The sequence below is a fragment of the Magnolia sinica genome, chromosome 6 (assembly GCF_029962835.1).
Source record: "Magnolia sinica isolate HGM2019 chromosome 6, MsV1, whole genome shotgun sequence".
Classification (NCBI taxonomy): domain Eukaryota; kingdom Viridiplantae; phylum Streptophyta; class Magnoliopsida; order Magnoliales; family Magnoliaceae; genus Magnolia; species Magnolia sinica.
The window spans coordinates 78,795,734-78,820,786 of NC_080578.1; the positions used below are offsets into that span (position 1 = coordinate 78,795,734).

Genomic DNA, 25,053 nt, shown 5'->3' on the forward strand with positions numbered 1-25,053 from the left:
ATCCGTAAAAGTCGATGAATAGAATGGATGAAACCCATATATCATGTTGGGGCCCACAGAGCGCCGAACACCCGCCACGGGGCTGGTGTCAGGGGGAGTAGCCAATCCGTCTCAGCTGCTGCCTGCTAGTACGTCGCTGCTGCCTTCAACGGTCGGAAATCCGACCGTTGCAGAGGTGGAGTCAACCGTTGCAACATCCGTTCGCCCCCTACAACTCCCTACAACTGATATGAGATATGCGGAAACCTGCCTAAGACGGGGAGGAGAAGGGGAAATGTTACCAGAGGGAGGAGCTCTCGCTGCTGGAGAAGGAGAGAGGTTACCAGAGTGAGCAATCGTCGCCGGAGGAGCCGCTGCGAGAATGAAGGAATCCGGAGTGGCTATTGCAGCAGAAAACGCCGGATCGGATTTATCAGCACCATCTGTAACTGAAATGGCAGTAGGCGATGGGTTCGTCTTCCCCATCGCCGGTGATGGGTTGAGCAGGCAAAGGATTGAGAATGGCTCCCGCTTCAGATACTATTTCCGGGTCCTTATCCATCGGAACCAAAGACCCCACCTTCAATCGAATCGCTTGAGCCAAAATACCGACTTGCTCTCCTCTTGGGGACGTAAAAAACGCATCAATGTCAATCGAGAAGGCTCAGATGCCGGAGATCGATAGGCCTGAACATCTTCTGAGCTAGCCGAAGCTTAGCTTCCTGAATCATCTCCTTCGACAGATTAAGAGGTAGAAGAGCTTCATTGACAGATTTAATGGCATTACGAACAACAGCAAGCCTGTCCTCGTCATCAATCGCAACAAAGATTGAAGTCTTGTAGAAGGCTGCATGCCGCTTCTCCGCATCTGATAGCTGAGGAGGGCCCCGTTCGCCTCTGTTTGGAGATTTTTTGTCCTCGTCTCAGAGGGTTGCGGAGGGCTGTGGGCGCCCCTCTTTGGGGATTTCTTCTTCCCCTTGGAAAGCATGGAGATGGCAGCGCTGGAGGAAGATAGCAGGGGCAGGAGCAGAGATTCCATCCGGGGAAGAGGATGTAACAGATCCTCAGACAGGAATGGCACGGAAGGCTAGAAGGAGCGCCACGACGGACAGAAGGTTGCCGGAGGAAGCTCTTTCACCGGGCAGAATTGGGGGAGAACAGCGAAAGAGTTCTCTCACAGAAGTAACATTGGGTAGAGAGGAGGAATTTGCTAGGACTTGCCGCCGACGTCAAAACCTTATAAATCTAATAGCTTGGTTCCCAATCGCTTGTGTTGAAGATCCGGTTTCTCATTTAAGTACCGCGAGCGAGAGGAGGAAGATCGACGCGAATTGTCAGCTTCTCCGTCAACCTCTGTTGCCGGCGATCATGGCAGATAACACACAGATCTCAGGTAAGGCTCGTTAACCACCTTCCTTTGATGCACAACAATTTCTGCCATTGGTACCGATCGGTATCAGAGCTCACCTTTGTTTGTGAATCGATGGCTGTTTTGGGTTTGTTTTTGCTGCGCCCATTAGTTTCTACCATTGATACCGATCGGTCTCTGCTGCGCCGATCGGTTCTGCCATTGAGCTGCCATCAGTCAGCCACGATCTTCATCTCCCTCTCTCTCTCTGTGTGTTTTCTTCACGCGGTATCAACGGCATCCAGAGAGAGACGGTATTTCTTTTCAACCATGGCTACCGGCGTTGACAGCAATCACCGTCTTCAAAGAGCATCTCCTTAGGTGTTAATGGCAGAGATATCTGACCTATATGTCTTTGTTGAATTCATTTGAATAACACACAGAGAGGGCCCTAACTCATGGCTCAGCGGTAGACTCTGTGAGTTTAAATACTGAGGCCATGGGTTCGAGTGCTTATGTGTTGTATATAAATGATTGATGATCTGGACGGACTGATTACCATGCCCTAATGATCTTGATCCATGATTAGGACGTCTGATATTCTATGCTTTTAACCCGTGCTTAATTTTCTCGGTTTTGGATCTTATTCTAGACAGTAAATTTGTTGTCAACTGTAGATCGTTTTGGGCTAAGCACTTATCCCAGCCAATTACATTAGACACTATTTAAGGGTCATATGCATTCGGATATTAAATGATCATTACCCGTTATAGTTGCTAGAATGTCTAGATCATGTTATATATACATGTTTGATTTCATGCTTGGACACTAAGAGATTGCAACTTATTCGGAAAAAAATTAGAAAATTGGGAATTTTTCTCTAATTTTCCGCAACTCGGCCCATTTCCCTCGAATCTTGAAATTGAAGCTCCAAATCTATAATATTTCATGCAAAACATGAAGAATCATATATTTTCTTACCATTTGAAGTTAAAAAATACATACCTTTTAGAATCCGGCCCCAAGATGCTTTCGATCATGATATTAGAGAAATTTTAAAGATTTTTTTTCTTCAACAAACTAGAGTGGGCTGCTCGAAATCACCTTACGATGTGCTAGGAAGAACTTTCTTTATATATATAAAGAAGAAGAAGAGATTTTTTTTTTTTTTTTTTTTTTAAATTTAATTTGAGAATTTTCCAGACAAAACAACGACGGTTTCCTTTTATTCCTTTTGATATTGCACTAGGTATTGATATATTAGAATTTATGAAGGGGGAGAGGATATATAGCACAATTTCGCTATATTGTGGATATATCACATGATACTAGAAAAAATAGATATTAAAGTTGGGTATTGCCAAGCTGGGATAAAAGATATATCAGTGAGATCATAAGATACTAAAAACACTGCATGTAACCAATGTTGTTAAATGCATTATCGTATCGCAAATTGTAATAGGGGTTATATCGTATTGAATTGCAAATTGTATCGTAAATTATAAGATTTTTTTTTTTTCATGATTTTCTTAAAATTTGAATATATATATATATTAAAGAGTCATCAATCATCGTTGCCATCACATGCACCAAGATATATCAAGTCATCATTGTGTTTGAGGATTCTTATCTTTCCTCCTCCTCCTTCTTCTTCTTCTTCTTTTTTTTTTTTTTTTTTTTTGTCTTTCAAGAAATTTCCCATAAAAAGTATACAAGGACCCTTTAATAATTTATGTTCTTGTTACTTTTCTTGGATTTGAAAAGTGGCATTTGATTCTATAGACTGATGAAAAAAGATATTTTGATTTCTAACTACCATTCTAGAATACATATATGTCAACATGACTATAACCATCCATGAAAACATTCCTGACAAGTCATACATCAATTTGGTTTTTCGACCTGTAAAAAAAGCTCTCTAATTTAAGGTTAAAGAGATTTTTTTAAAACATTTATACATCATTCTCTTATAAAGAAAAAAAATAAAATAATTTACCTTTTCTTAACGATTCTTTTTTCTTTTTTCTTTTCGAGAGGTTTTTCTAAACGATTTTTACAGCCCCCACCAATTTAAAAACATAAAATGAAAGCCACGTGAAGTTGAAAAAAGAAGAGAACAAGTATAAATTGAGTTATTAATCGGGATTTTAATCATAAATCATAGAATTATAGGATTCATATAAAAAGGGATTCAAGTTACGATTCAAATTGTTTTGCTCAAGTTTGACTCAAATCGTAAATTGTCAATCGTAGGATTTTGACAACACTACATGTGACAAAAGATTTGGACCTAGATAGACACAAGATCTGGAGGCGGACTAGTGATCACCTGAATTTCCAGCCCAAGCAGCATCCAAGTAGACTGTTAGTGAGAATTGTAAAGCCGGATGGAGACATGCCAAAGTGGGCAATGCATTTAAGAAATTGCAAAATATGCGTTAGAGCAACAAGATGCACATTGGTTGTTTGGTACATAAATTGGCAATACTTGATTCATGGAGTAAGTGATGTCAGGCCTTGTTACTGTAAGATGTTGAAGATCTCCTACAATGCTCTGGTACTTTATAATGTCAGGAAGGAGCTCATCATCAAGGAGAGAGCTTGGAGCAAATGATAATCGGGGTGCTTGAAGGCTTGGTGCCAAGAATGTTGGAGTGTTATAAAAGATCCAAGGCATATTTTGTTTGAGATGCATGGCAGATGAGGATTAATGAAGGAAGGAGCTCACCATCAAGGAGAGAGCTTGAAGCCAATGATAATCGGGGTGCTTGAAGGCTTGGTGCCAAGAATGTTGGAGTGTTATAAAGGATCCAAGGCATACTTTGTTTGAGATGCATGGCAGATGAGAATTAATGAACTTCCATACCAAGGAAGTAGCGAAAATCATTGATCCCCTTCATATGAAAGTGAGAGGCAAGGGAAAGAATTAAGGTGTAGGGAGTTGTGGGGTCATTGCTAATGAGAATGATGTCGTCAATGTAAAGTAACAGGATGATGCACCGATGGGAGTTACATTGGACAAACGTCGAGTTAGCCTGACTGCAGATGAAAATGGTCTCCAATCAAAATGAACACTATGTGATGAAACGCGAGGCTTGCTTTAGGTTGTAAATAGCTTTGTCGAGGTGACATACATGGGTAGGATGAGTAGGGTCCATAATGCCCGGCGGTTGGCACATATAGACTTCTTCAAAGAGAATAATACCATGAAGGAATACATACTTAATGTCAAGTTATGGAACTGACTATCCACGACATACAACAGTGGAATGAATGGTATGAATAGTGTGGTGGGTTTGACATCAGGGCTAAAAGCCTTGTCAAAGTTTAGTCCTTGTCATTGATTAAAATGCTTGGCTTCCAAATGAGCTTTGTGACATTTAATGGTACCATCAACATGTTGCTTAAGCTTAAACAGATGAAAATGGTCTCTAATCAGAATGAACACTATGTGATGAAACGCGAGGCTTGATTTAGGTTGTAAATAGCTTTGTGGAGGTGACATACATGGGTAGGATGAGTAGTGTCCATAATGCCTGGCAGTTGGCATATATAATGTGAGACCCGACCCGAGTTCGCATATGTACATGTGCGTGTGTGAGTATGCATTTTGTATATTTTGGTCCCGCGGTCCTACCAGTCAAATTTCGGTGACCCGCGACCTTCGGACAGTGTTTACAGTCATCCTTGAGTTCAATCACATAGACTCGAGTCGGATTGACCCAGGACCTATGCCATTGCGACCGCATTGTCACCACGGTTCCAATGCCGTATCTCGTGCATAAATCCGATGTGTCCATCAAAAGATGTAGGCTGCGCATTATTCATATAGGATGAGTAGTGTCCATAATGCTCAGCAGTTGGCATATATAGTGTGAGACCCGACCCGAGTTCGCATATGTGCATGTGCGTGTGTGAGTATGCATTTCGTATATTTTGGTCTCGCAGTCCTACCGGTCAAATTTCGGTGACCCGCGACCTTCGGATAGTGTTTGCAGTCATCCTTGAGTTCAATCACATAGACTCGACTCGGATTGACCCAGGACCTATGCCATTGCGACCGCATTGTCGCCGCGGTTCCAACGCCGTATCTCATGCATAAATCCGATGTGTCCATCAAAAGATGTAGGCTGCGCATTATTCGAGCCATTGATCATGATGTGGGGCCCACTTTACCCATGTGCACGCTTCCCCATGTACACTATTTCCCATATAAGAAGCCATCTTTAGCCTAGCATTTATGAGTTCTCTTTTCTATAGTAATCATGACATAGCTATTATGAGTTTTCTCTAATCTAGGCTAAGATAGCCTCTTTCCTAGCAACTAATGATGGGTTGCTCTAACCCAAATCCCCTTTTTCCAGCAAAAAGCTGAATTTTCTCTTCTCAAGAGAGGAAAAAAATCATCATTTCCCTCCTCTTTCTAGAAAACAACCATTTCCCTTCTATGGCTACAACTTTTCCATCTCTCTCCCTCTTTCTTCATTTCTCTTTTCCTCTCCTTGCTATGACCCTTGGACGTCCATAAGAGAGAGCTTTCTCTCCAGCCCCTTTCATCCAAAAACCCTCCAAATCTAACCCTCTAAATCATATCATCACTATTGAACCTTCTGGTGTCCACACATACGGCCATCCACGAATGTCCCTATGGAGCCAAGGCCCTGATGAAGCAAAGGCGGTATCATCATGAAATGCGATGGCAATGCATGAGTCACACACACAAATCATGCACTAGCTGCAAGCACATAATGTGTACGAGGGGAGAAACTCCATCCCTCAATTACCACCACACAATGCAATCAATTCATACAGATGATGCATATGGTTCACAAGAATGTAAGTGTGCTACTTGTGAAATATGGAATCCTCCATCCTAAGGAGGGTGAAGGTCTAAGCACATAGACAGGTGTTCTAAGGAGAAGAAAAATCCTCTAGTGGGAGCCCGGTACTTTGGGATGACCCAAAAGCTAAGAGAGAGTCATGATCTTAAAAAGGAACGGTCCTAGCCAGGCCCAAGGTGGACCTTCAGCCACCTATAAGGGCCTCTATGGGCTTACTTTAGGGCCACCAAGGAGGACATCCAACCTCAACTGGGTCCCAAAAGGTAGCCCACTACGCATGTAATGTAACGTCTAAGGCCTAAGCAATGTATGGTCTAATGGGCCATACTCCGAGTCCAATCTCATAGACCATATAGTGGGCCCTCAAGTGAGGTTTGGGCCCAACCATAAAGGTCATAAACCCATATGTTGTGGTGGGCTTCATGGGCAGCCCGGTAGTTCATTTACATGGGCAATTCTCACATTTAACACAAATGAGTTGGGCCTCACTTTTTAGCCTAAGTATAGGGTCAATTTTAATGGGTGCCCAAAGGCCTAACTTCTTGCATATTCTTGCCCCTAAGCCCATCACAATAGATGGGAGAGTATAGGCCCAAGATCAATGGGCTTATCCAAAAGGACTTAGTCCACACGGCCTAATTACCAACACAAAAAGGCGGTCATGCATATATATAATATCACATAATGGGCCTTGAGGAAATAGCCCAAAAGCCATTCAATTCATGCTTTATGGTGGACTTAGAGGGCAGCCCATAAACCTAAGAATACACATGGGCAGGGCCTAAACTGACAGTGTGGGCCTTGCCATACCAGCCCAGAGGCTTAACAAGACCCTCTACAGCATGCATCAATGTAGGCCTTGTAAGTCAGCCCATAATTAAGTATTTCATGAGGGCACCGAGGCCCACAATACACATGATCAGCTTATAGACGGCCCATTGGCCTCACAATTCAATAAGGTCAACCCTTGAACAATGTCGGGCTCAAGGAAGAGGTTTATAGTCCATTGGGCCTATAAAACTATTTAAAATCTGGTTAATGCTAACCTACAATATCACCACAAAGGTGGGCCTCGAGGGGCACTAATTAATCACAAAATGTCTAAGAAAAGGAGGCTAGAGTGTATGCAACACTCCCTTAAATCTGGTGGGCCACATCAGCCCCAAAAAGGTCAACCATGCATTAAAATTTGGGCCCCTTACTGGAATTCTAGCCCACCCATTTCCTGGGCCTGCTGGAGTCCAAAAATTTATATAATCTAAAAGGGTTACTGACCCATGGTGACAACACATTTAGGTGGGCCCACAAAGCAGGCTAGAAGCCGAGCCAAGGCTGGACGCCCCAACCTGGGCGTCCCTGCCTGGTGGGCCACTCCAGGCCGCACCACGGTCAGCTCGAATCTCCGTTGGGTTTGAAATTTTGCAGGGTGACACTTCCATGGGTTAGCCACACTCCCACAAAATTTCAAAAATTTTGAATATTCGTAAGTATTTTAATTAATTTAAATAAGACAGTTTGTCCAGAAAATTGGACTGACCTGGACGTCCCAACGTGGTGGGCCAGTTCAGCCCTTGTCATGGTGTGCACAGGGGTCCATTGGCTTTGAAATTTGGTTAGGTGGGTCCTACCATAAGTGGACCACACCTCCACAAAATTTCAAAATTTTTAGACATCTAAAAATATTTTAATTTATTTAAAGAAATCAATATGTCCTGAAAGTCGGACTGATCTGGACACCATATTAGTGTGGGCCGGTCCAGCCACCACCGTGGTGTGTACAGGCGTCCATTAGCCCTAAAATTTTGCAGGTGAGTCCTACCATGAGTGGGCCACCTATCTGCAAAATTTTAGAATTTTTAAGGTAGCATAAATATTTTATTTAATTCATACAAATTATGGACAGCAAGGTCTGGAAATAATTCCTACTGACACATGCTGCTGCCCCTGACTTATGCATCCCATTTGAGTGGCCCCAGGTCTATGTAAATTTAGAAAAATGCAAGGCCAACCTTCCTATACAAGTATACAGTAAGATAAGGTCCACAAAGGTGACCCACCATTTCAAGATCAGGCTAATATTTATGTTTTCCCAGTAAACAGTGTGGCTGGACAGTCCAGAAAAATCTGGACTGTCCACCCTCCTTGGCCCACCCTTTTGGGTGATCAAACAGGGACATTTGAGGGTGAGGTTTAACATACTTTTAGATGGGATCCACACCTTAAAGAAAAGTCTAGGAAATCAGGGAAAAATAAGCCACAAACAAGACCTACAACCCATATATTACATCATAAAAAAAATTCCAGCAATCTGAACAGCAACATGTTGCTGTCTACATCAGCCCATAAAATTAATAAATGGGAAATAAATCATAAATTTCATAAGGTGGGGGTCTACCTTGACATGTCATACAACTCCCAGGCCCAACCCCTCCCCAAGAAAATCCATAAAATTAGGCCCAAGGGCCTTGCAAATCAAGCAGCAAAACTAAGCAGCACAGTTGGGCCAGGGTTTCCAGCAACTTGGGCCTGTATGTCCCAAAATCTGAAAATCCTGGTTGCATGGCACACCAAGTGGGCCACATAATCATCACATCCAAACCACAGAAAGGGGAGAAGAGAAGCAGAGAAGAAATCTCATTAAGATGGGGTCCATGGAGAATGGCCCCATCAAGATCGCATGCATGTAAGTGGTGGCTGAAAAAAAAAAAAACTTTATCCAAGGAGTGGTGTAGGACCTCCACCATTGATGTGGTGAGTCCTACACTCTCTATATGAAACAACAAAAGATCTTTAAAGAAAAACTATGCATGTCCTACATGCTCACCCATTTGTTGGATCTCCAAGATTCTTCAACCACCATGCTCCTCAAGCTTCAAGGAAGGAGGTTCAATGGTGATGATATGATTTAGAGGGTTAGATTTGGAGGGTTTTTGGATGAAAGGGGCTAGAGAGAGCTCTCTCTCATGGATGTCCAAGGGCTTTAGCAAGGAGAGGAAAAAAGAAATGAAGAAAGAGGGAGAGATGGGAAAGTTGTAGCCATAGAAGGGAAATGATTGTTTTCTAGAAAGAGGAGGGAAATGATGATTTTTTTCCTCTCTTGAGAAGGGAAAATCCAGTTTTTGGTTGCAAAAAGGGGATTTGGGTTAGAGCAACCCATCATTAGTTGTTAGGAAAGAGGCTATCTTAGTGTAGATTAGAGAAAACTCATAATAGCTATGTCATGATTACTATAGAAAAGAGAACTCATAAATGTTAGGCTAAAGGTGGCTTACATGGAGAATAATGCACATGGGGAAACGTGCACATGGGTAAAGTGGGCCCCACATCATGATCAATAGCCCGAATAATGGGTAACCTACATCTTTTGATGGACACGTCGGATTTACGTACAAGACGCGGCGTTGGAACCGCGGCCACAATACGATCGCAATGGCATAGGTCCTGGGTCAATCTGAGTTGTGTCTATGTGACCGAACTCAAGGATAACTGCAAACACTATCCAAAGGTCGCGGGTTGTAGTAATTTGACCGGTAGGACCGCGGGACCAAAATATACAAAATGCATACTCTCACAGACATGCGAACTCGGGTCGAGTCTCATAACCCTCCCCACCAACAAAGAAATTTCGTCTCTAAAATTAACCAATGTAGGACAAAATGAAAAGCAAACACCATCATCATATAACAATCATCAAAAGAGAAGGCAATACAATCTGCATATATCAATCAACAAACAAATGTGGATAACGCTCGCTAATCTCGGCCTCACGTTCCCAAGACGCCTCGACCTCCGAATGACCCCATTGCACCTTCACCAAGGGAATGACCTGAGGACCTGCTCCTTCCGATCAAGAATACAAATCGGTTGCTTAATGTAAGAAGCATCCTTACGGACCTCAAGCGGCTGCCAATCAATCATGGGAATAGTGTACCCACATTTCCGCAACATAGAAACATGGAACACGTCGTGGATCGCGAACAACTCAGGAGGTAAGGCAAGCCTATAGGCCACAGCGCCTACGCACTCGGTAATCTCAAAAAGTCCAATAAATCTCGGGGTGAGTTTGCCCTTCACACTAAAGCGAACCATACCATTCATAGGCGAGACCTTGAGATATACGATGTCCCCGACTGCGAACTCGAGGGGTCGACGCCGACGATCAGCAAAACTCTTCTGCCGGCTCTACGCTGTGCACATCCTCTGCCTGATAACATCAATAGCCTCTGATGTCTGCTGCATAAGCTCAGGACCTAAGAGACGATGCTCTCCAACCTCGGTCCAACAACTAGGAGATCTGCACAGTCTGCCATAAAGTGTCTCAAAAGGAGCCATGCCGATAGTTGCCTAATAACTGTTGTTGTATGTGAACTCGGCGAGGTGCAAATGCTCATCCCAACTACCCGCAAAGTCAATCACATAAGCCCTGAGCATATCCTCAAGGATCTAGTTGACCCTTTCGGTCTGCCCATCTGTCTGCGGATGATAAGCGATACTGAGATGTAAAGTGACCCCCAGCGCCTGCTGGAAACTCCTCTAAAACTAAGACGTAAATCTAGAGTCTCGGTTTGAAACGATCAAAACTGAGACGCCGTGCAGTCTCACTATGTCCTTAATGAACACCTTAGTAAGCCGGTCCATAGACCAGGAAGCACGTACTGGAATGAAATGAGCCGACTTCATCAAACGATCAACGATAAGTTAGATGGTATCGTGACCACGCTGAGTCCTCAACAAACCTGCGATGAAGTCCATCGACACGTGCTCCCACTTCTACTCTGGAATGCTCAATGGCTACAAGGGACCAGGGGGTCTCTGATGACCAGCGTTGACACGCTGGCATATTTCACACTCGGCCACAAAACTAGCAATCTGGCGCTTCATCCCCTGCCAAAAATACTGCCTCCTCATATCACGATACATCTTCGTGGAGCCCAGGTGAATAGTAAGTCTGGATCGGTGTGCTTCGGTCATCAAGTCATGACGCAACTCGGGCAGGTCCGGGACACACAATCGGCCTTTAAAGCATAATCCACCATCGGAACTAATCTGCCAGTTTGACTGCTCCACAGAGGCGGCCTCTGCTCGGTACTCCTGAAGTGACTCGTCCGTTTGCTGAGCTTCGATCACCCTAGCCACCAAAGAGGGTTGAATCGACAAGCTTGAAAGCTGAACAATTGAAGACTGCAGACCGAACTCAAAGTCATACTCTGATACCAACTCCTGTCACGCCCCAAGAACGGAACCTGCCTTAAGAGCCAAGAATGGAATACTACAGAGGCTGTTGCGGCCAGAACAGGCCATCGGGTTCCTTGTGAGTCCGGTTACCGAATGTGGGGCGTGGCATATAGACTTCTTCAAAGAAAATAATACCATGAAGGAATACATACTTAATGTCAAGTTATGGAACTGACTATCCATGACATACAATAGTGGAACGAATGGTATGAATAGTGTGGTGGGTTTGACATCAGGGCTAAAAGTCTTGTCAAAGTTTAGCCCTTGTCATTGATTAAAATGCTTGGCTTCCAAATGAGCTTTGTGACATTTAATGGTACCATCAACATGTTGCTTAAGCTTAAACACCCATTTATTGTCCATAATATTCAAAAAAGGATTAGCTATAACCAACAAGTTTGATTGTGCAGAAGCACATTGAAGTTGTCTTGCATTGCCCCTTTGTAATGGGGTGATGGCTTGGATAAAATTAGTGGGCTCGGGAGGAAGTTGAGCAGTGAGACTAGAAGAGAGGCAAGTGGGGGAGAGTGTGTCAGTGGTGGAGATCTTGGGGCAATGGATCCACTACAAAAAAAAACTGGTCTTTGCCAATGATTGGGGGCAACCCTTTGTCGACGCTAGCTAAATTCGGGCCCTAGCAAAGGGTCCCTATAAATACAAAATTCACAAACCCTACGACATTTCTCTTATCACCCCCGACTCTCTCCTTGACTCCCCGCCCCTAAATCTCGCCGAACTCGTCATCTCTCTCTCTCTCTCTCTCTCTCTCTCTCTCTCTTTAGCGCTCATTCTCTCTCTTGAGATCGAGCATCTTCAATGTTGAAACCCTAATTGGGGTTTTGCAATGGTAAATTCCTAATTAGGGATTTACAATGTTGAAACCCTAATACTAAGTAGCCCATCCATAATGGACCCATGGTGATTATGATCCATGGTTAGAATCAACATTGTCTTCTTAAGGCACCCAACACTAACAATATCTAGGCCGAGGCATTCATGATTATAACTCTTTTTTCTTCTTTATTTGTGATGTCTGACATGCCCATTGAATTCATGACTATTGAAGTTGTGATGGTTGTCATATAAACCTTATGGCTTCATTGGACCATGGTATATGGTGCCGTTGTGTTTGTTTATTGATCATTTTTCCATCTTGTATATTGCATTTCCCTTAGTTTGGTTAGTGGGAGGTAATTTCGTGATGGGTGATGACAAAGTTGCTTTATCCTAAGGCTTAGTTTTGAAGATCAACATATGGCATTGCTAATTACCACTAGGAAGTTGGAGGGAATGAATAATCTAACTTGGTCACAGTCAGCCAAGATGTTAATTGGTGGGCAAAAGAAGTTGGTGGGGTATATCACTAGCAAGGAGCCCAAAGAAGATGATCCCTCACAAGAAGACTAAGAAACTGAGAATTTTATAGTTGATGATTTAGCTGCTCACTCTATATAGCCGAATATTATTAGAGGCTTGATGTTGTGTAAAATGACTAAAGAAATTTGGGACACAATTGTAGATATGTTCTCTGAATAGCCACTTGTGTAGCTCTTTGTTTGCAGTGAAGGAGTTACACTATTGTATGCTAGAAATTGCAATTGTAGACGAACTCTACAAGTGGTTAGAGAGTGAGAAGCATGATTCTTTAGTATATTTCTAATTGGACAATTATTGGTACTTTGGTAGAGTGATATTAAATACACAGTTGCTCAGAAATTGTACACGCGGCATAGATGAACTCAATTTAAACAAAATAAATTGTGCAACCCATTGTCGCTAAAGTTATAGTCTCAAAATCATATTGGTGAAGGATCCTAACCTCTGACATGGGCACTTGTTGAAATAGGACCATTGGATGTTTTTCATTTTTACGATCCAAAAAATATCCACCAATTTGATAGTTAGATAATTGAATGAAATGTATGTGTGTGTGTGTGGATACATCTAATGATACATCTTTAATAGGGGCGTGGAATTTCTAAGACCTGTCTATCATCCATTGCACTGCCAGAGTATCTAAGTTTTTCTCTTCATAATGTTGCTTGTTCTAGCGAATAGCTTAGCGAAAAGGGAGATTCTTCTATTTTGTATCCATTTTTGGTAACCTTTTTATTTATTAAACTCTCCCTACAATGACACCATTAGATCATAGTAATTTCCTCTTTTCAGTATGACATGCCCTAACACATGAAGCAATTTGGTTTTTGTTTGATTTTATTATGTCCTTAGTCTAGTTATAATATTCAGCCACTTGAGCCATTGCAAAGAAGCCCATTTTATTATGACAAGATAAGTGGGCTCCTTTTTGTATCACCATTCCTTTTCCAAGTCACATATGCCAATGTCTTGATTTAAATTACTACTGTTCATAATTGCCATTTTACAGTCATAATAGAGTAAAATTAAAGGTTTTGTGGTATTAAATGTTCTAAAGTAAAAATATGAAAGGATTGAAAAATGGTACCAATGATTTTCTTGCAAGTGTTATAGTTGTTGTCTCAAGCTTGTTGCCTTCCTTTGCCAAAACTATTGAATTCAACATGGTAAGATGATTTTGCTAACATAACTATATGTAATTGACATAATCTTTAATTGGCATCTTAAAAGCTTAAAAATTTTGATACCCAAACTACTTTTAGAAAAAAAAAATAAAACCCAATCTGTTCAATATAAATCAAAGTGTAATAACGGTTTTTGTGTCTATTTAGTACTAATAAAAACTTTAGGTGCTAAAATATATTTATTTACTTGTACTTTGTTCTTTGTAAACGCGTAAGATTTTTAGTAGCACCTGTATGCTCTTCTATATTTCTAGGAGAACTATACCATATTGTGTTAGCATACATTTATATATTAGTTAGCACATATAACAAATGTAACAAAGTTCTTCAATGAAATAAATTGGTTAGTTATAAAAAAAAAATGCTTTAAATTATATTTCCTTTGTTTTATTCTGTTATATGCCCATTCAACATAAATTTAGACAGTTCTATTAGGAGTGACAAGAGCATATTGCTCTCATGTAGAGTCACCACGTTAAGTATAGGACAATCAGTTGTCCATTTGAGAATTTTTATGTGGCTAAGCATGTGCTTTTGGAGGCATAGAAATTCTCAAATTGTCCCACATTTTGACAGTTCAAGGTTAGATAGATTAGAATGCTTTTGATTCCCTGATTTAAATGCACGTGATTGTTCTGCTTTGTATCTGTCCATTTCTATCTAGTTGCATTTCTTATATTTATTTCTAATGTCAAATATTGTGCTTGTTCTGCTTTATATCTGTCTATTTCTATCTGGTTACGTTTCTTATATTTATTTCTAATGTCAAATATCGTGCTTGTTCTGCTCTGTATCTATCCATTTCTATCTGGTTACGTTTTTTATATTTATTTCTAATGTCAAATATCCTCACATTGTGAGGATACTTGATGTGGGAATCAAATGTAAGATCAACGCATCCATAGAGACACGGGGAGATGCTGCCGGAATTTCGACGTGGGCATTTAAATGGGAACATGAAAGCATTACAATCTATCTGATCTTGGATGGGTAGATTCTAATTGACTGATTTACTTAGTCAGTTAGAGATACCATTAATGATTCTATTAGATGCCTAAATCATCGTCGCTTGTGGGGTGATGAATATTATTTAATCTGCGATGATATTGAACTGTCTTATGAAATGTTTCTTCATTGGTGAAGAGTGGGCTGAAAGTGAGTCTTTTCATGTAGTGAAAAAAGGAATAAGAAAATGTAAATGAACTATAATGACCTGATGGGGAGATGCCGCCGGAATTTCAGCGTGGGCATTTAAAATGGGGACATAAAAGCATTACAATCTATCCGATCTTAGATGGGTGACTAATTTACTTAGTCAGTCAGAAATAACATTAGGGATTCTATTGGATGCCTAAATCGTCATCGCTTGTGGGGTGATGAATATTATTTAATCTACGACGATATTGAAATGTCTTATGACATGTATCTTCCTTGGTGAAGAGTGGGCTGAAAGTGAGTCTTTTCATGTAATGAAAAGAAGAATAAGAAAATGGAAATGAACTACAGTGACCTGATCATCTTCCTCTGAAAGAAAGGATGACAATGTTGCTTGTTTCATTCTAATTTGTCTCTTTAATACTCTTTCTTAAATTTCTCTTATAAGCATTCTAGTTTATCTCTCCTAAGAAGCTTTGTCGTGTATTTCATTTGTCATGGCCAACGAACATACTGATATATAAATAAATAAATAAATAAATAAATAAATATATATATAAGAGTTTGATTCATTTGTCAAGGTACCTCAGTAACTTCTCCTTCTAGTTGTTATGGCCTGATGGTTAAGATGCAATGTTTGACATGTGCTCTAATTACATTATATGATTTAGGGTGAGTAATGTATACTTAAGTAGAGCTATGAAATTTCTAGACTTTGTATTTACAAATGCAATTGATAGAATGAGGATCCTATGTCTATGTAATAATTACAATAACAACTTCCGGGTATCTCGACAAGAAGCATATAATCATATCATGTGTAACAGATTTAATACGAGTTATACCCCATTAGCATTTTCATTGGGAAGCCATGTCATCTTTTATGCCTATTATTGCAAATGTTGCAGATAACAATCCGGATCCACACGATGATATGCACGGATTGTTAAACGATGCGTTTGATTTTTTGGGCCCGGATGATGAAGAGAGTGATGGAACATATTGACCTACACAAGGGCTTAATACCAAGGCACAACAATTTTTTAAATTGGTATAAGACGCAGATCAGGAATTATACCCAAGCTGCAAGAAGTTCAGTAAGCTCTCTTTCATTGTTCGATTATAAAACGTAAAGTGCATTGGTAGATGGAGTGACAAATCATTCACAATGTTGCTTGAATTGCTGAAGGATGCACTCTCCGAAGGTGAAACCTTGCCAAGGTCTTTCTATGAAACTAAAAAGATTATTGAGGACTTGGGCCTCAAATACAACAAAATTGATGCTTGTCCCAACGATTGTATGTTGTATTTGAAGGAGAATGTCAACGAGCAATCATGTGGTATATGTGGTGCTTTCAGATGGAAAATAGTTGAACATCAATCAGATGATGAGGCGACTTCTTCATCTACAAAAGATCAAAAAATTTCAGCCAAAATATTGTGCCATTTTCTTTTGAAACCAAGGCTTCAAAGGTTATATATGTCATAAAAAATAACGTCCTCTATAAAATAGCATTACAAGGGTCTCACCGAAGATGGGATGTTAAGGCATCTGCCTGACTTCCCAACATGAAAACCTTTGGACCACCACCATCCGACCTTTTCGTCAGATAGTCGCAATGTTAGACTTGGGTTAGCAGCTGATGGTTTCAATCCATTCAAGACAATGAATAGTGCTTATAGCACATGGCCTATTATTCTGATACCATATAACTTGCCACTATAGGTATGCATAAAGCAACTTTTTTTCATGTTGTCCTTGCTTATTCCTGGTCCTTCTGGACCTGGTAATGACATTGGCGTGTATTTGCAATATTTAATAAATGAGTTGAAGAAATTGTTGGAGGTTGGTGTAGACACTGATGATTCCTCAAGCAATGAAATATTTCAAATGCATGTAACATTATTGTAGATTATTAGTGACTTCCCTTCATATGAGAACTTGTCTAGATGGAGTACTAAAGGACGCCTTGCTTGTCCTTACTGTAATAAGGATACTTCGCCTAAATACTTAAACCATGGTTGAATGTTTAGTTATATGGGAGATCATCAATTTTTTGAACTTGATCATAGGTTTAGAACTAATAGCAGATGTTTTGATGGTATAGAAGAATTTAGTAAGGCGCCAACTTTTCTATCTGGTTCTGATGTATTGTCACAGTTATAAGGAATTAATGTCATGTTTAGGAAGAAGACTCCTGGTAATCATTGGCACAGGAGAAGATACGGGGATAATACAAAAAACGATATAACTAGAATAAGCAGAGTATCTTTTTTTATTTATCATATTGAGAACATAATTTGTTGTTATACAATTTATATGTGATACATATTGAAAAGAATATGTGTGACAATGTGCTTGGAATTAATGTCATGTTTAGGAAGAAGACTCCTGGTAATCATTGGCATAAGAGAAGATACGGGGATAATGCTAAAAATGATATAACTAGAATAAGCAGAGTATCTTTTTTGATTTATCATATTGAGAACATAATTTGTTGCTATACAATTTATATGAAATACATATTGAAAAGAATATGTGTGACAATGTGCTTGGGACATTGTTGAACATTGAAATGAAAACAAAGGATAGTGTAAAGGCACGTCTTGACATGCAAAATATGGGTATAAAACAAACATTGCAATGAAAGAAGCTTTCATCGAACAAAATATATTTGCCACCTACATGCTTTACTATGTCATTAAGTAAAAAGGATGATTTTTGTATAGTCTTGAAGCGAATGAAAGTTTCAGATAGTTATGCGGCCAATATTTCACGATGTATGCATCTCAAAGAGTGCAAATTTTCAAAACACAGAGTCATTACTATCATATTATGATGCAACAAGTACTGCCATTAGCGATACGAACAACATTGCTTTAGTGTGCGAGCTATATGTTATATCACATTTGGAAAAAAGACTCCTAGTAATTATGGGCACAAGAGAAGACTAAGGGATAATGCGAAAGAGCGATATAACTAAAAGACGCAGAGTATCTTTTTGCCACATACATGCTTTACTATGTCATTAAGTAAGAAGGATGATTTCTGTAAAGTCTTAAAGCGAGTGAAAGTTTCAGATGGTTATGCGCCCAATATTTCACGATGTGTGCATCTCAAAGAGCACAAAATTTCAAGACACAGAGTCATTACTATTATATTATGATGCAATAAGTACTGTCGTTAGCGATACAAACAACATTGCTTAAGTGTGTGAGCTAAGTGTTATGTCACATTTGGAAAAAAAGACTCCCATAAGAGAAGACGAAGGGATAATGCGAAAGAGCAATATAACTGAAAGACGCAGAGTATCTTTTTCGATTTATGGCATTGGGAGCATAATTTGTTGTTGCACAATTTAGATGTGATACATATTGAAAAGAATATGTTTGTGACATTGTTAAACATCGAAGGAAAAAACAAAGGATAGTGTAAAGGTACGTCTTGACATGCAAAATATGGGTATATGTCACGCCCCGAAATCCGGTACCTGGGTATATTTGACCCCGATTCCGTACCCGCAGGCATGACTTATGTTTTATATGTTTACATTTCAAATTCCACACATATATTGACAAAATAACTTCATTCATAAAATATAAAAATCAAAAAAATTAGTAATTAAACATTTATTTAAAGAAAATGTCCATGTTCCGACTATTCAAGATTACCATCAAACACATGTCATCATAATGTTGTCTTACTAAATGTTCATTACACTTATTTAGAAAATGGTAAAGAAACAAAAATAAATAAAAGAAAATCTCTTTAAGCTCCTCCACGTGATCCCGATCCTGAAATTTTAAAATCCCAACAGGGTAAGCTGCGAAGCCTAGTAAGTAATCTCAACACAGGTTTCAAAATATTCTCATGTAATATGAATAAAACTGTATAAAAATACAATACATATTTGGACAAAACAACAAATGAAGATATTTAATAAACAAAATGTTTCTATGTAAATTCAACGAAAAATGAATGAATGAAATCAACATATGCGATACTCCATAATGACATGTGCAGTTTATTTTTTTTAACACCAGGGCCAGTTTACACCGGTTGGCCAACACCCGCTCCAATACAACACCTAGCCTGGCAATGGGAACCTCTTGCATGACATGCTCACCCATCCAAAGGGCACTTGGTGAGGGACCCATTTGTATGTTAGCTGGTCAGACTACGACCCTACCGAACCTGGCAGTGGAAACCTTTTGCAATCCTAACATGCTCACCCACTCAAAGGCTATGGTAGAGGTTCCAAAAGGTACCAATTGGGTTTCTGGGACTTTCAACCCAAGGGTCTTGATCGCCCCACCTATTTACGCTTTAGGGACTTTCAACCCAGAGGACTTGATCGCCCCACCTATTTTCTGGTGTTTCATAACTATTTTAATGATGCATGATTTTAATATTGCATTAATCAAGTATTTCAAAAAATCTTCAATGGTTGCTATTCTTCGATCAATCCATAATACTTTGTGTATATAATTTATCGAACTAAAAATAAAATTTTCAATCAATGTAAATTATCCTTACATGATTAGAGTTCTAAATAAAAATAAACATGTAATGTAATATATTAGATCTTGATTAAAGTTTTACGTAAAGAAAATAAATAATAATAATAAACACACAAAGTGCTTTATTACATCTAAGAATTTAGAAATTTATATATAAACTCAAGATTTTTACAATAATTCTAACAACAAAGTTAAAATGTAAAAATAAATTTTTAATGTAAGATTAACAATAGGACAATATAAAACTCGAATTAAGGCATATTAAAATAATGACAACCGATGTATTAAAAAAGTTAAAAATTAAAGATCATTTTTAGGAAGCATGGTAAGTAATTACATTTAAAAAAAAATCTAAGATGGCAAAGATTAATTATAAGCACAAAAGAACAAACAAATATATGTATATATATATATATATAATATAATTTTTTTTATATAATTATCAAGTGAGAGATACTCACTTTTTTATAAAAAGAAAAAGTATATATATATATATATATATATATATATATATATATATATATATATATATATTTCCTTTTTCTCTTTCCTCCTTTCTTTCTTCATCTCTCTCTCTCTCTCTCTCTCTCTCTCCTGCTTGGTAGTGAGATGTCACTTACGTCTCCCCTCTTCTCTTTTATATTATAAGGTAGGTCCCACTTTATGTTAATGCATGGGAGGTTTCACACGTGATTTTTCATCTTCACGTTTTTTTTTTCTTTGCTGGATAAAACGCACGTGAGTTATGGATTTCATATATATTGAAAATTATCCAAAGTTTGGTATGAACCACATATTTGATATGAAATATGAACCCTCACGCTAAAACTAAACCGGTAAGGTTTTATGATTTTTGAAGTTGTATAATGTGTACCGTTGGTTCGATGATCGATTGAATAGATAAGACGAACTATGATAATAACAAAAAATGAATGATGAGCGGTTGAATGATTTTGTAAATGAGAAGTGTATGGTCCACTAGGTTCCTTGACAGGAGACGAAGTTTGTGTACAGATGGTTTCATGGATGGTTTGAAGTATAAGAGTTTGTTGTGTGATGTACAGGGTGAAATAATATATATAAGTGTACACACATTCTTTTAAAATATGAAATCGGAACTAACTTTCTAAGCCTAGATCACCATTGATTTGTGGGTCTAATTGTCTCGTAAGAGATATTTTCTCAGAACCGACAGATAAGAGCGTTGGGCATAACAAGATCTTCATGATGAACCATTAATGTTAGTTTTTAGATGGACCACTTGAGAGTTATGATCCATATTTGCAATGGATGGTGAGATAATGGATTTAAGTGTAGAAATTAAGGGATTTTGGTTTAAATTAGGTGAATAGGTCTTGGTATAAGTTCGGATATAAATGAGCATGTGCAAATATGGTTTTAAGAATAGTCTATGTGCATGGGCATCTACACTCTTAGATGTTTTGGATCGATGATGGACCTTGCATTTTGAAGATTTAACTTAAATGAACGAATTCCCAGTTAAGGGTTTTTAAGCGCTACCTAATGATGAATTCAATTTTATAATTGGGTCACTGAACATGGGTGATCTCTACCGTCAGATTTTGATAAGTACCCACTGGATGGACATTTTTGGAAAACAAAATAGATGATTGGAATTCTCATATAGCCATTTACAAAATGTCCAGACAGTTTTTTTTTTACAGGGCCTCTAGAAAGTAGTTTTTGAGAAAGGTCTGTACATGTGGGTATTTATTCTGGGATTACTTGGCGCCTAAATTGATCGAGTTGTAGTTGTTAGAATCTTAATTCATTGGTATGGTTTCTATAGAAAAATATAAGAATCATAATAGTCATGTCGAACTATTTGTTCGGGTCCTAAAAATGGGTGGATCTGATCATATGACGTTTTGTTTGGTATGATAGAGATGTCCAAAAATCCTATAGATGGAATGTAATATATATCTAGTGATTTCAAGGTAAATGTACGGAGGGTTTTACGATCAGACAAAATATTTAAAAGATATATGTTGTTTTTAACATATACCATTTGAATCATAATTATGGTATTGGTCCTATGATATGTATGATCACGTTTAATGAAATCTAACCTGATAAGAATCTTAGTTATGAAAATTATATCATAATCTGAAAGTTAGGAATTCGGTTAAGTGGACTAATGCAATTGTGGCCTTTGATTTATATAAAAAATATTTAGAATTTAAGATTGAAAAAAATAAACAGGTGGTTAGGTTCCTTAAAATATGAATAAGTAAGTGTACCGATAATTTATCAATTGAATGAGTGGTTAAAAAGTTATAAGGGATATATGACAATGTGATGTAGGGTTCACCCAAGGAAAGTGTCATCCTATCATGGTTACTAGTATCAAGTTTTAATATTTATAGGAGAATTCTTTTAAAAAATGAACAACCAAATAAATAAATAAATAAATTATACCACCAAAATTTACTTGGGATATTACAGTATAAGACAAACATTGCACCCAAGGTAGCTTTTATCGAACAAAACATATTTGCCACCTACATGCTTTACTATGTCATCAATTGAGAAGGATGATTTCTACAACATCTTAAAGTGAGTGAAAGTTTCAAATAGTTATGCAGCCAATATTTCATGATGTGTGCATCTCAAAGAGCGCAAAATTTCAGGACTCAAGAGCCATGACTATTATGTTATGATGCAACAAGTACTTCCATTAGCGATGCGAACAACATTGCCTAAGTTTGGGATCTCAGTCTTGCTTGAATTGAACAATTTCTTTAGTGAATTATGTTCCAAAGTTGGCCGAGTAAAAGACTTTAATTGATTGGAATGTCGAATTATAGTAACACTTTGCCATCTAGAAAAGATTTTTCTGCCGGTTTTTTAAAAAAAATATTATGGTGCATTTTCCCATTCATTAGTGGGTGAGGCCAAAATAGCAGGACCGGTACATACCGATGGATGTACCCCATCGATAGGTGCATGTTAATATTTATAAATTAATTTTATTTATCATGTTATACCGGTTGAGCTAATCGATTATATATTTCTAAACTTCTTAATATTTGTGATCATAGGTACCTATTCACACTGAAGTCATATGTACGTAATAGAAGTCGGCTCGATGGTTCAATTGCAGAAGGGTACCTGACAGAAGAATGCTTAACTTTCTACTCGAGGTACTTGCATAGTTTAGAGACAAGGTTCAACAAAAATACGGAATAATAGTTATGGTAAACAATCCACTATTTTCCAATGAATAAGTTATGTATTAGGGAAGCTTCGGGATTATATATTAGATAAAGTTGCATTTACACAAGCACATTGATATTTTTTGTTTAACAGTGGCGCACTCACCCCATTTTGTAAGTAAGACAACTATAACACTTAATTTATACATGGTGGAAAATAATTTACTATCGTGTGTCTTACTAAAACAAATTCATATGCAGAGAACACATGAAGGTTGTTAAGCAGAAGAATCTCCACACACAAACAATGGATATAGAACGATTCATAATGAAACATTTTATAAATGGTTTAGTGATCATGTAAGTAGTCGATACAATAAGTTAACTGACATGTGCATGTTCATTTATTTTTATTGTCTACACATGTGCTTTTGCTTTAATATTTTTCAAATAGGTTGAACAGTTGCGCCAAGTAAAGAATGAGCAGGTCTTAAAAGACCTTAGATGGCTAGCTTGGGGTCCTTGTACAATAAGAAGATATAAGGGTGTTTATTATAAACGGCTTTAGATTTCATACTAAATATCGAGAGAAGAAAAGAAAAACTCAACATAGTTGAGTTGCGGTGATTGGAAAGACAATAAGCTTTGGGACTACTATGGTGTCTTGATAGACATAATTAAATTGGAATATTGTGGTGATCGGAAGGTTTTATTATTTAGGTGTGATCGGGTTGATGTTCTATCTCAGGATTAGGGATGTTAGAAAGGATGGGTTGGGTTCATGCTTATGAATTTGAAACAGTTATGCTATTCTAGTTGACAGTTGTCTCATGATCCGTTTGTGTTTGCATCTCAAGCTGAGCAGGTGTTTTATGTGTAAGACCTCATTGAGAAGGATTGACATATTGTGGTGAGGACGAAACCTAAGGACTTGTTTGAGATGCATGGGGAAGAGTCTGCAGATGATGTTGATACATACTTGGGGAGCTCGCTATTCAATGATTAAAGTTTGGGGAATCCGAGTGATGACACTGATAGTTGGGAAATGACAGATATCGATGGTACAATAATTATCACACATTAACCACCCACCCTGACAATTGTAGATGACCAAACAGATGATACTGAGTTTTCTGATCCTGATGGAAATGACATTATATACGATAATTGAATTCTTATGTACCATATTGTCATAATGTATGAAAAAGAAATTCGAATATATTTTTCATGTGATTATGCTATTATTATTTTTTGAGAAATTCGAATGTCTTTTACTTGATATGATGATTTTAGAATATGTTCCATTGAGAATGTTTAATCATATCAAGTAAAAGACATTCGAATTTCTCAAAAAATAATAATAACATTAACACATGAAAAAGACATTTGAATTTCTTTTTCATATATTAGGAAAATCTGGTACATAAGAAATCAATTATTGTACATAATGTCATTTCCATCAAGATCAGAAAACTCGCTACATAACCGCATATAGACCCCACAAGCTCGAACTTGTGGTATGTAATCATCCCCTACAAGCATCACTCATCCCCAAATTTATCTTCAATCCCCAATATGTTTAATATATACGCAATTTTCCCCATCTCTTAAAAATCCTTCATTTATCCCAAACCTTGTAATCCTTTGGGGGTCCACATAAATATAGTCCTACTCGGCAGTGAAACAAAAGGTTATAAAAAAACCAAATATCTCTGTTTAAATTCGAGTGTAAACCCCAACCCATCCTTCCTAAATTGTTGTGGAAAGAACAAAACAATCACATTAAATAATAAATCTTCTCAACAATTTCGATTTAATTATATCGTAAACCATTTATGTTTTCCCATTATAATGTATCCCAGGTCCTGAACTTTGACATTCATGGCCTCCCATATGATTTTCATACTGGATTTTCCCCATGTTTAAAAGTTTATTTATCCTACTCAATAAATTTTGGAGGTTTGCCATATTTTGGTCCTTAGAACCTAACGGTTCATCAGACAACTGTCGACCAAAATGGCATAACTGTTTCAAATTCATGGTGTAAACTGACCCATTTCAAACCTGAAAGAACATCCCCAATACCTTAAATAATAAAACTTCAATCACCCTATATTCGTTTAATTATACTTTGGCACCATTAAGAATTTGAATATGGATTGCATTGGTATCCCAAAATTATATCTTTCGCACCCAATTCCATAATTGGTTTTCTTTTTTTCCTCTTTAGTGTAAAT

The 25,053-nt window shown here is 38.2% G+C and overlaps 1 protein-coding gene across 2 annotated transcripts in view; it reads left to right on the plus strand.

The window, feature by feature from the left end:
- Window positions 1–230: 230 nt before the first annotated feature.
- LOC131248905 (uncharacterized) overlaps window positions 231–25,053 on the plus strand; it is a 71,647-nt gene continuing 46,824 nt past the window's right edge. For both annotated transcript variants that reach the window (XM_058249416.1, XM_058249417.1), the window contains exon 1: window positions 231–1,372. In XM_058249416.1, the coding sequence (XP_058105399.1) occupies window positions 1,054–1,372 (319 nt within the window). In that variant the 5' untranslated portion in view covers window positions 231–1,053. The remainder of the gene's footprint in view (window positions 1,373–25,053) is intronic.